Source organism: Thunnus albacares, chromosome 1 (genome assembly GCF_914725855.1).
Source record: "Thunnus albacares chromosome 1, fThuAlb1.1, whole genome shotgun sequence".
Taxonomy (NCBI): domain Eukaryota; kingdom Metazoa; phylum Chordata; class Actinopteri; order Scombriformes; family Scombridae; genus Thunnus; species Thunnus albacares.
The window spans coordinates 2549251-2563488 of record NC_058106.1 but is presented as its reverse complement, the minus strand read 5'-3'; the positions used below and the strand labels follow the sequence as shown (position 1 = coordinate 2563488).

General features: G+C 39.7%; 1 protein-coding gene across 2 annotated transcripts in view; it reads right to left on the bottom strand.

Annotated features, from left to right (window-relative positions):
* Window positions 1-2868: 2868 nt before the first annotated feature.
* The window catches only part of il16 (interleukin 16), a 54972-nt gene continuing 43602 nt past the window's right edge, over window positions 2869-14238 (bottom strand). The window contains exons 19-26 of one of the 2 annotated variants that reach the window (XM_044348140.1): window positions 13836-13920; window positions 10889-12015; window positions 9061-9212; window positions 8683-8848; window positions 6064-6165; window positions 5191-5425; window positions 4277-4405; window positions 2869-3466 (exon numbers count right to left, since the gene is read on the bottom strand). In XM_044348140.1, the coding sequence (XP_044204075.1) occupies window positions 3300-3466; window positions 4277-4405; window positions 5191-5425; window positions 6064-6165; window positions 8683-8848; window positions 9061-9212; window positions 10889-12015; window positions 13836-13920 (2163 nt within the window). In that variant the 3' untranslated portion in view covers window positions 2869-3299. The remainder of the gene's footprint in view (window positions 3467-4276; window positions 4406-5190; window positions 5426-6063; window positions 6166-8682; window positions 8849-9060; window positions 9213-10888; window positions 12016-13835; window positions 13921-14238) is intronic. The other variant, XM_044348230.1, reaches the window with a different exon arrangement.

The window sequence follows — 14238 nt, the reverse complement described above, 5'->3', positions numbered from 1 at the left end:
GTTTGCATTCACACATGCAACAACTTGTTTTTAGAGATAAAGCTCACATTCCCTGTCCAGCCTACAGGAAACACCTGCTGTTCAGACTCTTGTCTTATCTGTAGAATCACCAGCAGCAAGAGTTTTTGAAATATTTAGAGCTATCCTCACTACTAGAGGGCGCTGTTTACTAAACTTTACTCAACTTGTCCTCTGACAGCAGGATATACAAGTTTTCATCATTGGGGAAAATATATTTTTAGTGAAAATTGGCTTAATCTAATGAACTCCTTTCTATATTTATACATCTTTTTAAAAAAAAAAAACCCAATGCAACATGTTTCAAAGTGTGACCTCATACAGTGCAGTACAGCAGCATGTGATTCAGTATTGATTTACCCTTTGTACATCTTGCTGTCATCCAGAATGACTGCAGGTCAAAGAGCATGTAAACTGGCAGAACGAGTCCTAGTTAAACCCTTTACCTATAAGACTCTGACTCTTGATAGGCTTTCTGACCTCCGATGACACCAAATACTCAGAATTTTAGTGTTCTGTGATTTGAGATTCAGATACCAATCCAAAGTTTCCTCCTGTGCATCGTTATGACAAACGTGTGGTCCAACAACCAGTCTAGATAACCGTCTCCTGTGTTACACTAGTTGCAGTTGCAGAGTACACAAACATCTTTGGTAATAAATAAATTACTGGTACAACAGAATATATGTAAAAATGACACATGTAAATGTTTCGAATTCTCCTACTCAAAGCAACGGCTGCTAACTCACAACATTGAGTTTTACATGTCTAGTCAGAACACATGAAACTGTTTATCTTGTACTGTTCTGCACCCAGTTCACCAGCATTAAAAATGATTAATATGAACATCATGTTGTCTTCTGGTCTTTCTTTAGCCGCTGTAACAGAAACACTTGACACCAGCTATCCACACACTCGGGACAATGAAACATCACACTGGGCTTTTGGCTGAGTTTTGAACAGTTTTATACAAGTTATTTTCAATTTTTTTACAGCAGATATAAGTCAATGTATAAACTGTTTATGTAAATTTTCAGTGTACCTTAATAGAAAACAGTTTGTTGGTTGCATACAAAGATATTTTATGGCATATTTGTGGTTTAATCCTCAGCTCATGCACATCATTTATATTTTGTAGAGAATTTATTCTGAGTGAACAAAAAAATCTATTCTGTAGTCAATAAATGTATTTTGAATATTATCCACATAAGCTTGCAGGAGAGTTAGAATGTGCTATTATTCTTCTAATGGCACATTGTGGCAGGGTGGGGGGCAAACAGTTGTATGGAGGCTTAGAAGAGTCATTTGTACCAAAGTGAAGCTGATATTAGCTATGCTGATGACTGTCATGTTTACACCAGTAATTCATCATTGATTCATTGATTGAAATAGACCTTGCAGAGATCACAGAATTACGATGGTAAACACACAACTTGTCTTTTGTTCACTGAAATTAATCTTTTGATCATTTCTCTACAAAATATAATTGATGTGCTTGCAAAAAATCTTTTTTCTGAGCTCTGAATGTTGCGCGCTCAGATTTGAGACACAAATAGAAGTGCGGAACATTTCCGGGTTGAGCGCAGGTCGACGGGGTTAACTTGGTAAAAAATGGCAGGAAGCTTAAACTCAAAGCTGCTGAGTCAACAAAAAGTGCTTAACAGTGTTTGGTCTTCTGTTTCCACATACACATACAGTACCACCGCTGATAAAAAATAGATGTTTACTCTAATATATAATTCTCTTTGTTTACACTTTAAATACCATTATAGACTAATCATACAGAGCCACACAATAACACCGGTCAACACCTGCAACTTCAGACACATCAACAAATTTGAGTCAATCCAGTACAACACAAGCACAGATGTGTGCAGGCGGTGGTGTTATTGTGTCCACCTTCTCTATCTCTTTCCCTTCTCCTTCAGATTTGTGCAAATGTCTGAACTGACTCAGACTAAACGTTTTCTAGACTCTCAGACTGATGAGGCAGCTGCTGTAGCGGGGGGGGATGACCAGAGACCCCCCCGCTTCACAATTGCTAAAATCAGTTGTTGATGATACGTTAAGTGTCTCACATGGTCTGATTTGTGGCTTGATGTGTTGTACAGTGATGGATAGAGCAGATAAAAGCATTACTATGGTATGGGATTATATTTTGGGTATGTTTACTCTGACGGCAGGTCTTTAAGGCTGTTTATCTGTGTTTTTGGACTAAAGCTACAGTGTTTTTAAAGGATTTTTTTTTTAATTAGACTGTCACAGTTTTGCCTAATTTATCTCCAATATACAAAACAATGAAGCAGAAGACTGTACTCACCATCTCATTCACATCAACGTGAGTAAACAGATTTCCAGTCAGGCTAAAGAAGCCTTACAGCTGTCATGGCCAGTGTCATGGAGAAGAAGATAACATTGTTTGCTAATTTTTATTTATTTTTTTTTGAATTTGTGTAGACAGATGAACAGAATATAGCATACAACATATAGTTTAACAGATGTCAGATAGAACAATGTGCAGATGTTTGGATGTTGAGTGAACCATGTGTGGGTTCTGCATTCACTGTGAAGTGTCTAGATGATGCTTCTATCTGTCATCTGCAGCCTGCAGTGATGTAAATCAGCTGCTTGGGTTTGATGAAGTGTTTGTGTTGATTTCAGATGGAGATGTGTGGAAACACCCCAGATTAGCTTTTTCCCTTTTGAACAAAAAACTGTTATCAGTAACATCCCTCAAGCATGCTGTATGTGAAACTGTCAACTGTTTTTTTTAAAAGTTATGCACTGTTTTGTGCACACAGCTCATTCAGGAACACAAATAAATCATTTGTGTGCATGATTTTTTTTTTGTTTTCTCCATGCCACCTGCCAACTCTGTATTCATCAGCAAAAGCTTCTGTGAAAAAAAAGAAGAAGGTTTCTTGTTTTGTTGTGTGTGTCAGTTGTTCTCTGGAAAATCTACAGAGCAGACTGGGACTGTTCTCTGCTGAGGGTCAAAACATGACCGTGAAGTCTGTAGATTATCCAGAGTAAACAGGACACACAACTATCATATTTCTTCTTGTGATCTGGTTGAAATTATCCTTTAAAAAATGTAAAATTTAAACTTCCATATCTGGTCAGAAATAATAGAAATATAACGAGAGGTCATCCTTGAGTAATCTGATTTTTTATCAACATGAGATTGTTGATAAAAGTCCATCAGTGGGCCTCAAGCTGTTTCTTTTTTTTTCTTTTTTTTCTTTGGCCTCCTGGTGTGTAACATCCTCTGTGTCTGCGTCTCATTCAGCTGCTCTCTCTCTCCTCCTGATCACCACGGCGATGGAGCCTTCAGGTAAAGCCTTGATCATGTTCCAGGCCTCAAAGCGAGTCATGTCCTGCAGACTGATGCCCTGAACCTGCAGCACTTCATCTCCACACTGCAGACCTATCTGCTCTGCTGCTCCACCTGAGACACACACACACACACACACACACACACACACACACATTCACACATACTGTTATAAAAATATTACTCATTTTTAGCTCTTGCTATTTTGATAGTTAGTTTTAGTGCTGATACATCTACAACAAGCCAGAAAGTTCCAATGGTTGAAGTTTTTCATAGTTGCTACACGTCATTACTCTGCAGAGGTTCCATACACAGTCCTACTCAGTACTTACAATTTTTAAACTAAATAACAATACTTAAAAAAATCATCTTTGCAAATGTTTTACGAGGAAGGAAACAGATTCAACACACACAACACGTGTTTTTGTGTGTAATACTAAACTTCTGCAGAGCTCAAACCAACAATAATTGTCATTACCACTTAATCTCCTGGTTACTTTCTGGAATAATCATAGAGTCTATAAATGATGCCTGTTATAATCTCCGGCAGCAGAGGGAGATGTATTCAAATCTCTTCTTTAGTCCAAAACTCAAATATATCCAGTTTACTGTTTTATATGACAAAGAAAAGCAGCAAATCTTCATATTTGAGAAGCTAGAGCCAGAGAAGTTTTGGCTTTTTTTACTTGAAAAATTATGAAAACAATTATAAAAAATATTTGCTGATTAATTTTCTGTCAAATGGTGAATTGGTAATTGGTAACTGGTGAATCGACTAATCGTTGCAGCTCTAATGTAAACAGAACTTTTGTTTAGAAAACTCCACAGGGCCTCTTTATGGAAGCTCTTCAAGTATAGAAGCATCACTTTTGAATGTATGGGAAGTAGTTTTACTGTAAATATCATTTAGCATCATGAATGTACCTGTGAAGATCCTGCTGATGATTAATGGTCTGTCTCCATGGATGGAGCCTTTTCCTCCCTCCAGAGTAAAACCGACTCCTCCTGCACCTTTCTCCAGCTGCAGGCTGACAGCAGCTCCCTGCTCCTCCACTGCAACACACACACACACACACACACAAACATCTGCTACACACACTCTGCTGTGGCTGTAAATTATGACTCTGTTATCAGTGATGGAATTAAGTACTGTTACTCAGGTACTTTACTTACAATGTTAAGGTACTTGTACTTTACTTGAGTATTTCCATTTTATGCTACTTTATACTTCCACTCCACCACATTCAGAGGAAAATATACTTTACATTTATTTCACAGCTGTAGTTACTTTTCAGATCTAGATGACATGTAAAACAGAGGAAGGATTTTATATATTTTTTATATATTTACATTTTATATTTGTGATTAATTTAGATGACTTTGGAGAGAACTTAATTCACTCACATTATTTGTTCTTTTTCTGTTAATCAGTGTCAAGAAAGTCACATTAAATCCCCTTAGATTCAATGTTATAAAGTAAATTTTTCAAGAAATACTTACATATATATATATATACATATATACTTTTACTTAACTAAGATTTTGAATGCAAGACTTTTACTTGTAATGGAGTATTTTTATACTGCAGTATTGCTACTTTTGCTTAAGTAAAAGATAGTGGAAGTACTTCTTCCACCACTGTCAGTTAAGGAGCTTTGTTGTCTTAGTGTCCTCCCCTCCTCAGAGGAACAGTTATCAGCCTCTAGCTCCAGTTTGACATCAAACAGAGCAGAGCAGCAATGAAATCATGTGATCATCACAGATCAGAGTAGCCTGTTGTAACTCTGCAGGTTTTAGGACTACAAACCGTCCTCACTTGGCATGTTTGTACGACCCACCTGCAGAGCTGGACTCTTGCTCGCTCCTGCAGCCTCCGCCCTCTCTCGCTTCCTCCTCTGCTCTCTTGCAGACGACCACCACGGCCAGCTTCAGATTACGAGCCTGACGCACAGCGTTGGTGGCATCGGTGTGTGTGAGGCCACGCAGAGTTTGTCCGTTTATAGACAACACCTCATCTCCTTTCTGGATGGTGCCCTCCTGAGCTGCCAGGCCGCTGGGAAACACTTTGTGGACCTGGACAGAGAGGACAATCAGAGTAGGACACAGAGAGAGGGAGGGGTGTGTGTGTGTGTGCGTACATAGGGTAAAATGCATTGTAATGGCATCAGGGACAGGACTGAATAATGAAAGTAAGAAAAACATAAAAATGATAAATAATGTAAGATCAAAACTCTGCTGCTGTCTGTAACTACAGCTACCAACACCAACATTTTCATTTAAAGTTTGTCATTCATTTCTATGGTTATAACTGTGGTGTAAATGTGTCTGAACATATGAGACACAGCATCCTGAGATGATGCACAGATCTATAGTATTGGTTCTTTTATAGACGGGCCTTTTTCACAGCAGACGTTTTGACATGTGACAGTAGGAAAAAAAAAACAGGTGTAAATACAAATGAATGATGGCTGAATTCAGTTTATGTGGTTCACTGTCACTGTGGTTTCCTGGAACACTTGAATAGAACAGAGCCATCGTTAACATGCTAGGTAACACCTGTCTCTGTTTTACTTTGTGTATTTTTTACTGCTTCTGTGTATGTTTTGCACCTCTGACCAAAATTCATTTCCTTCTTTGGAAAATAAATGCTAATTTGACCCCTGACCTTTTATTTGAATGTGATCAGTCTGAATGTGTGGTACGCTGCTTACTGTAGTAGCTTTGCTCTCCAGGTCAGATCCTCCAGCGATGCTGAAGCCCAGACCAGCTCCTTCCTCTTTATGCAGAATCACAACATGGATGTCCAACAGTTGCTGTGAGAGAAAGAGAAGGTAGTAACGCTGCAGTTCATTTATTCCCTCTATGATCAGCTCAAAATTCTGCGGACTGGCTTCAGGTTCACATGTTGAGCCACCGAGCACTGTTCACACCCACAACATCTTATTTTCATTAAAACATCATGGAGTTTCCAAAATGAATATGTCATTCTGATGAATTCATTTTTACTTGAGATCCAAAGCCTCTTTTCCAAATCCTGGCCAAACCAACAGTATAATTATACTAAACAACAGAAGGAACGGGAAAAACACACACAGTCTGCTGAAAAAACAAGATTGCACCTGGACATTACAGGTCTTAAATGATCCTGATTTCAGGATTAACATCATTGTAGATGAGTAGTGTCAGTAAGTGGTGAAAGATTAATATTGTACATAACAGGACAGGGGAACAATAAGGTATATTTCACAAATGATATGACCTTATAATTGGAACAAGCACATAGGTAAAAGGAACACTGAAGGTGTGTAGCACCTGCAGATCGTTTCTGAGACTGTGAGAATGTGTATGTGCGGTACAGTGCACTGATCTTTTAACAGAGGCACTGTGTGTTTTCAGATCATCTGTATTCACAGAAGGACCACAGTGTGACACTTAATACACAGCAGATGTTGAGCACATGATGGCTCCCACATGGTCGCATATTTGAGCTGTAACTGAGATTTCCATTTGACCTGCAGACGTGACGCTTTTCCTTAGGCCACACACACACATACACACACATGCACATGCGCACGGCAGTGCACAGAAGTGGCACAAAGCACACAAATTACAGACCTCCGAGCTAACTAACAGTATGACGTGTACAATATAACAGAATCCAATAGAGAAGCACTGCTAACAATATAAAACATAGAGGTTAACAGTATTTACTGAAGGCCTATTGGATTCATTATATTGATGAATTCCCTGTAGGTTCATTAGATGTCCAGAGTGTCTTCTACCACCAGGTGGCAGCGGATTTACACCCACACCATGTTCAACCAAGTGAACGTGGTGACCGTAATCCATCAATCATCTGTCTATGAACTGATGAAAACATTTGTGACCTGGATTTAGTTCCTCTTAAAAGTGGGACCAACAAAGTCAGGAAAACTTTGCATTTTAATTGTGGCATAAAGAGATAAATAGTTCAATATAATGAAAAACACACTTATTCACTTTCTACATTTCATTGTAGAGTGAAATGTTCAGATGGATGTCCACCTCACGTCTGTGTGTTAAGTACAGAGCTAGCGTCAGGAAACAATTAGCCTAGCTTAGCATAAAGACTGGAAGCAGCCTGGCTCTGTTCAAAGTTCAAAAACAACATCTCTAAAGCTCAGCGACTAACATGTCGTATTTCATTTGTGTAAATACACAAACACAAAGCAACCTCACTGTTAGGACAAGACTGTGCAGTAAGTCAGGTCAGAAACCTTAACTTCCAAAATCTCTTATCAAATATTACGAGATCATCATTCTATCACCTGAGAAACATATCAAAAGTAAAAAAAGATTCATATAACAAATAGATTCTAAGAAATGGGTTTGTGCATTCATTTTAAAGAGAATGAATGCATAAACCCCTTTTGCTCTTTTCACTGGAATACCTAAACATTCAATAGGAAGACTTCAACTCATACAGAATTCAGCCGCCAGTGTTCTTCAAGAAAACATCATCACATCACTCCAATGTTTAAATCACTTCAATATCTTCCCCTCCAACAAAGAGTTCACTTTCAAACTCCTGCTGGTTTTTAATCTACTCTCTTTTCTCTTTTTACCACTGCATTGCATATGCTTGATGTTTTTATGTGTCTTTTTTTAAATGTAAAGCACATTGAGTTTCCATGTAATGAAATGTGCTCTATAAATAAAGCTGCCCTGCCTTTTTATTTTAGTTTTGAACAGAGTCAGTGAGGAGAGTCACATATCTTGTAGTTTTAATACATTTAAATCTACTTTTAGCTCAACAAAAAATAAATAAATAAAGCATTAAGCATTTCCCCCTTCAGAATATTTTTCCTGACATAGTGAAGAAGCATTAAAACAATGTATGAATGAATGAATGGATATTTAATGAATGTAAATATGAGAAACTGAAGTAATTCAAACATTTTACAGACTTTGCTTTTAGTGGCTGGTCAGTGGGGGGGGGGGGGGGGGGGGGGGGGGGGGGGGAGTATAGTTGGGAGTGAACTCATGACCTCATTATTTCAAAAATCCTGACTACAGCCCTGAATTAAAAATATAATTTTATTGTTTCTCTGACAATTACATGTTCAAAAGTTGGAATTTGTCTCTGCTGTCATCTGCTTGTCGTACATCGCTATTTAATTAACGTGTAACTACTGTTTAAATACAATGTGAGAATGTGAAATTGTGTTTTTTCATCCTTGTTGAGTGTTAGTGATGATCAAAATCTCCATGGTTTTATATCTTGTTTCAAAAAATGTCTTGATTTGGTGAAACTGGGCTAAACAAGGTGGATGTGTGAGTTTTTTTTATACCTTCAGTGTGTCTTCATCCAGAGCTTTCACTTCCTGGATCATCCTCTCTATTTCCTGTGACGGAATGGCTGAGATGACAGAGTGAGCGCAAGCAGAAGTGACTGCTGCCTCGTCGTGAGCTCCACCCTCCGCTCGCTCAATGGTACACTCCCTCAGTGTGGCCAAGCTGTGTTTAAAGAGAGGAAGGATGACCATCTGTATATGTCCACACTGATTAACTCTGCTGTATTCACTGTCTGTTGTGACAAGAAGAACTCGTTACTGCTTTTCTGATGAAACAGGAAGCATGTTTTTTCAACCTGAACCCACTTCCTGATGAATAGTCTCTGCTAGAAGAATAAGTTACATTCATCTCTATATACAGTGTGGAAGTCTTACCTGACAGAGAATCCCCTGTCGGTGGTGTCCAGGGCGGAGTCACACTCCTGAGGGTTTTTAGAATCCTCAGCAGCAGGGTCCTGGAGGTTCTGGGAGCGAGGGTTACCATGGCAGGAGGACATAGGTAGGGAGCGCATCAACGCTTGTGATACCTGGAACAAAACAACACATTAAAATAGAATAATACATTTAAATGGAGTAATACAATGAAACTACTTGTTAAACCGTGTATACAAATGTATTTTTATATTGACTGCTGACCCTGTGGTTCATCTGTTGTGTGTTCATGTTTTAATGAACTGCCAGACAGGCTAAATTTTCCACCTCAGTGAACAATAAAGATATATTAACATGCTCACAGTTACAATGTTAACATGATGTTTAGCAGGTATAATGTTTGTCATGGTCATCACTTTATCTTAGTATGTTAGCATGCTAACATTTGCTATTTAGCATAAAACACAAAGTACAACGGATGCTGTTGGGAATGTCATTTGTTTTGCAGGTATTTGCTGATAGTCAGTAGGATTCATCCTGTAGGGATCATGAATGTTTGCACAAAATTTCATGACAATCCATCCAACATTTGTTGAGATATTTCAGTCCAAAGTGATAGACTGATCTAATAAGACAAACTAATACTATTAAACCAGTAATTAATAAAACAAACACAAATAAATACTGCAAAACATCAAGTGCCAGAGGACAGAGCATACAGCTAGAGCAGAAATTATTCAAATTCACATGCAGTTATCTAATCTACATCAGGTTCCAGGGGATGTAAACTCTGGGGACTTTAGTAAAACTGAATCCTGGGAATGAAGGACATCCCTGTTCACATATTTTAGGTGAATGAACACACAGATAAGGTGATTGTATCCCAGTACCTTATCCCACACAAAAACATACAGCATTGAGACAAACAGCCTGGATAAAATATGACAAAATATGAAATGTAGACAGTCATGAAGTTAGTGAAAAAAATATTAATATGTGAAGAAAAATATATAAATGCAAAGAAAAGAATTTGGTAATTGGAAAAAATGTGAGTGCATGCTGTACATGTGTCCAAATACTGTATATGTGCCAAAAATGATAATTACATTCTTGTTGAAAGCCATGTAGAGAAAGTGTGAAACTATTCACCTTGATAAATTTCAAATGTGCAGAAGTATAGATGTGGATTTGTCCATATGTGTGGATCTGTATAAAACAGTGGGAGAACTATGGACTGCATATCTACCCTCCACTACATCCCTGAACCCAAGTTTGGATAACCAACTGGGCAGAGTGGTTAGCTACCCCAGAGCTCCAACCCCCCCCCCCCCCCCCCCCCCCCCCCCCCCCAGGCTTTTGGAGATCCGATTTATTGACAATATCAGAATTTGCATCACTAAAATGCAATATCAACTAAGGTGGGGCCTGCATGATTAATTAATCTTGCGACTCTGTGTCGAAATCTAGGTTTAAGAGCTTTACTATTTCATTTCAATTCAATTTTATTTATATAGGGCCAGATCACAACAGAAGTTATCTCAGGGCACTTTTCACATAGCACAGGTCTAGACCATACTCTTTAAGAGAAACAATCATAATCATAATCATAACCATAATAGAAGTATGACTAATAATAATAATATCAGGCATGGGTGTCAAGCAGGACCACGGGGGTCCTGCAGCCATGGTCCATGGAAGCCCACGATCCATATATAAACTAATCCATACTTCAGTTTAAAGTATGCTTCCATGGTTCATACTTCAATAAAACTGTGTTTAATATATACTTAAATATATTTAAGTTGACATTTTGTCATGATTAGTAGAATACCTGGTTACTGAAGGCAAGGATTTTCCCTAAACTCTCCCCCTCCAGGCCTCTTAGGGAGTTAATGTCTGTGGAAGCAGGAGCACTCTGGGTCTGGCTGAATAGTTTTCCTTGGCTCTGGCTTCCATCCCCTTCTGTCCCCACTGGAGGACTTTCCCCTTCAGGCTGATTGGATGTCACAGAGGTGAGACCAGCACAGGGTAAAACCTCTGACTCTGTGGACCTGCTGACATTCTCTCTTTGTGGGTCAGGTTCCTGTTCGGATGGTGAGACATCCATGTTGTTGTGGACTGGAGCTGAATGAGAATCATTTATCCCTGACTCTGGATCAGTGCTGGTGGTGTCAGAAGGTGGGGGATCTGTGGGGGATTGGGTGGATGGTTCAGCTTCAGAGAACGTGGCTGTTGTTTGAGAATAAGCTTCAGGAGTGGAGCAGGTGACAGCAGAGGGTGTGCTGTCTGTCTCCCCTGCAGATGCAGACTGGCTCACTTGGATCTCTTTGGGGATTTCATTTTTGCTCTTTCCAGACTCTCCAAGTGGGGAGTTCTGACTTCCAGACTCTTTCTCCATCAGAGGAAGGGAGGTGGAGGGGGCCACAGGCCTTCTGTTGTCCCCCTTCTCTGGACTCTCTGGAGTGGAAAAAGTCTCAAAAGAGTGGATCTTCTGTTTGATGGACAGGTTGGCTGCAGACGAGGCAGATTTGACTCCGAAGCTTCTAGTGGGCCTCTGCTCAGCAGGTTTAGCTATCTTCTTCTGGGCCTGCTCATTCCGAATTTTTCTCAGACTCTGGCGAAACCAGGCGGGCTTGGGTGCCACTGGGGGCCCCTTCTTTGATTCTGGGGAGGTCTCACATTTGGTTTCAGGAGCCAGGTCAGATGGAGGATCTGAAGTCACTTGTTGAGTGCCGTTGAGCTCAGGGGTGTTCTCTTCATCACTCATGGTGGTAGGCTGTATGTGGTGGAGGTGGTGATGGTGGTGGTTGTGGTGGATGTCGGGTGGCTCTTTGGGGGGGCTGTCTGAAAGGCGGATCCAGGGATCCTGAAGCTGTTCTTGGGTATGTTGCTCAATCCGTGCCTGCCTTCTCAGAGCTCCTCTCTTTGGCTGTGAGCAGAACACAGCTGATGACTCACCTGTCCACACACAGAGGAAGTAGAGAAGTTAAAGGTGGTCACATGCCTCAAACATTTTGAGTTCACATATCTATACATATACAGTACCAGTCAAAAATTTGGACACACTTTATTCACTTGAATGGAAGTGTGTCCAAACTTTTGAACCCACAAAGAATTATCATCAACTCTGCAGTTTCTCTCAGCTCTATGAGGCATTTAAGCATCCTTTAGCTCATTGTTTTGGTTTTTCAACCCACAGCGTCAGTCTGCTCCTCTCAGTGAAAAAGCTCTGATAAACTCACTGTACACTACCTGCCCAGCACCAAACATCAGACACACACAGTTAGCAACCATAGCTTACATTCAAATGTTTGACTTGTGTTTCTACAATAGACATATAGATACAAAATGTATGACAATAATGTGAGATAATGTCTGAGATTTTGCCATACTATTTTATTTTAGGTATCCCCCCATTTAAATGCAAGTGAGCAGAGCTGTTATACGAAAGGTATATGGAGTGTGTTTTTAGAGCACTTTACAACATGTCTCTCATTCACCCATTCAGTGGCAGCGAGCCACCATGCAAGGCACTGTCCTAACCATCAGGAGCCATTCTAGGGCTCATTGTCTTGCTCAAATACACTTGTGGACAGAAGAAGCCAAAGATCCAACCACCATCCCTGTGATTAGTGGGTGACCTGCTCTACCTGACCGTAAAAATGACTCTAATACTTTATTGTATTCATGATATATATTGATATGGCAATATAATAATATATGATAGAGGATGTCAGTCATGCAGTATTGCCCACTCCTACACAACACCTTAGGTGTGAAGTCTAAATGTGGCAATACTATATTTAAAAATGTGTCACCACAGTTGGTCTTCATTTTACATCTCAGGACAACTATATATAACCAATCAGCAGCTACTAAGGCTGAGGTTGAAGCCAATGCAAAAGTACCTTAAAGTTTCACTGATGGCCACTAGTTGTTCCAACTGACTCCTATTGAAAAACCCTCAACTTCTCCCTATTAATACTTTTTTTTCAAAGAGTTATTACAATCTCAATCTCTAATTTCAGACCCTCTAATAAGTATGCTGGTGGTCCTTTTGGAAGTTATTGCTCTGTTAATAAGAATTGAAGACTTATAGTGCCTTTGATGTCAGCTGTGTGGGTGTTGATTGACAGCCATATTTGACAGTTGGCTCACCTGCTGCTCTCCCCGGCTCCAGGACTTGCACTGAGTCAGACTATTGTTGCAATATTTCACTAAGTTTAATGTTACTTGATTACGATACCTGCCCTGTTAGCACAGTTTAGGTAAAGTAGTTAACGTTAGCCCAAGTGTGCAGCGCTTGGTGTTCCCAGTAAGCTAGCATTAGCTTGGGGCTGAGGTAGCGGGCCATGTTTCCAGAGTGTGAAAGGCAACACCCTGGCTCCAATGAAACCAACGGGCAATGTCACACTTCACTATGTCCATCTTTATATACAGGCTGTGTATACAAGTAGTAAAATTGCTAGTGAAATCAATTATACTAAATTTTAACTTTTAAAATTGAACCTTTGGTGTAAAGCAGGTGATGTTGCAGGGAATATTGCTGTTGTCTCATTGAACGCCATCATCATATTTTGATTAAGTATTATTTACTGACACATAAAAACACAGTTTGAAACAGGAAACGGAAAATGAATTACTTTCCACTTGAACACTAATGACCATAAACTGGGTTCTGGGTTCAGATTCCTGTCACTTTATATATTTGGAACAACTGTCTCATTAACCAGCTTTCTGAAGTAGCATTCAGGTGCTTGAATGTAAGGTGGTCCTACCTGTGTGTAATCTGTCCTCGGTGCAGGCTGCAGTCAAATCTTCTCTGCTCCCCTCTGACTGTTCTCTTATTCGTTCTCCTTCCTGCTACACAAACAGGAAGTATTGTGTCACGATAGCTTCTCTAACAGCAACCACAGAGAGGTGCAATAATGTACCCTTCTTCCGCTCAAACACTCTTCCATGCCACTGCTGCTGCATTCACATTGTTTAATTCAGTCAGCAAAAGGCCCTCGACCTAACCGGCAACAAGCACAGGGCGTACATGTTCACACTGACATGCACACACACACACAAAGCATGCATGATGCATAATGAGCATTGATACAAACATAGAAAAGCACAAGCATGCACTACATGGCAAAAAGTATGTGGACACCTGAACATCACACTCATGTGACAGCT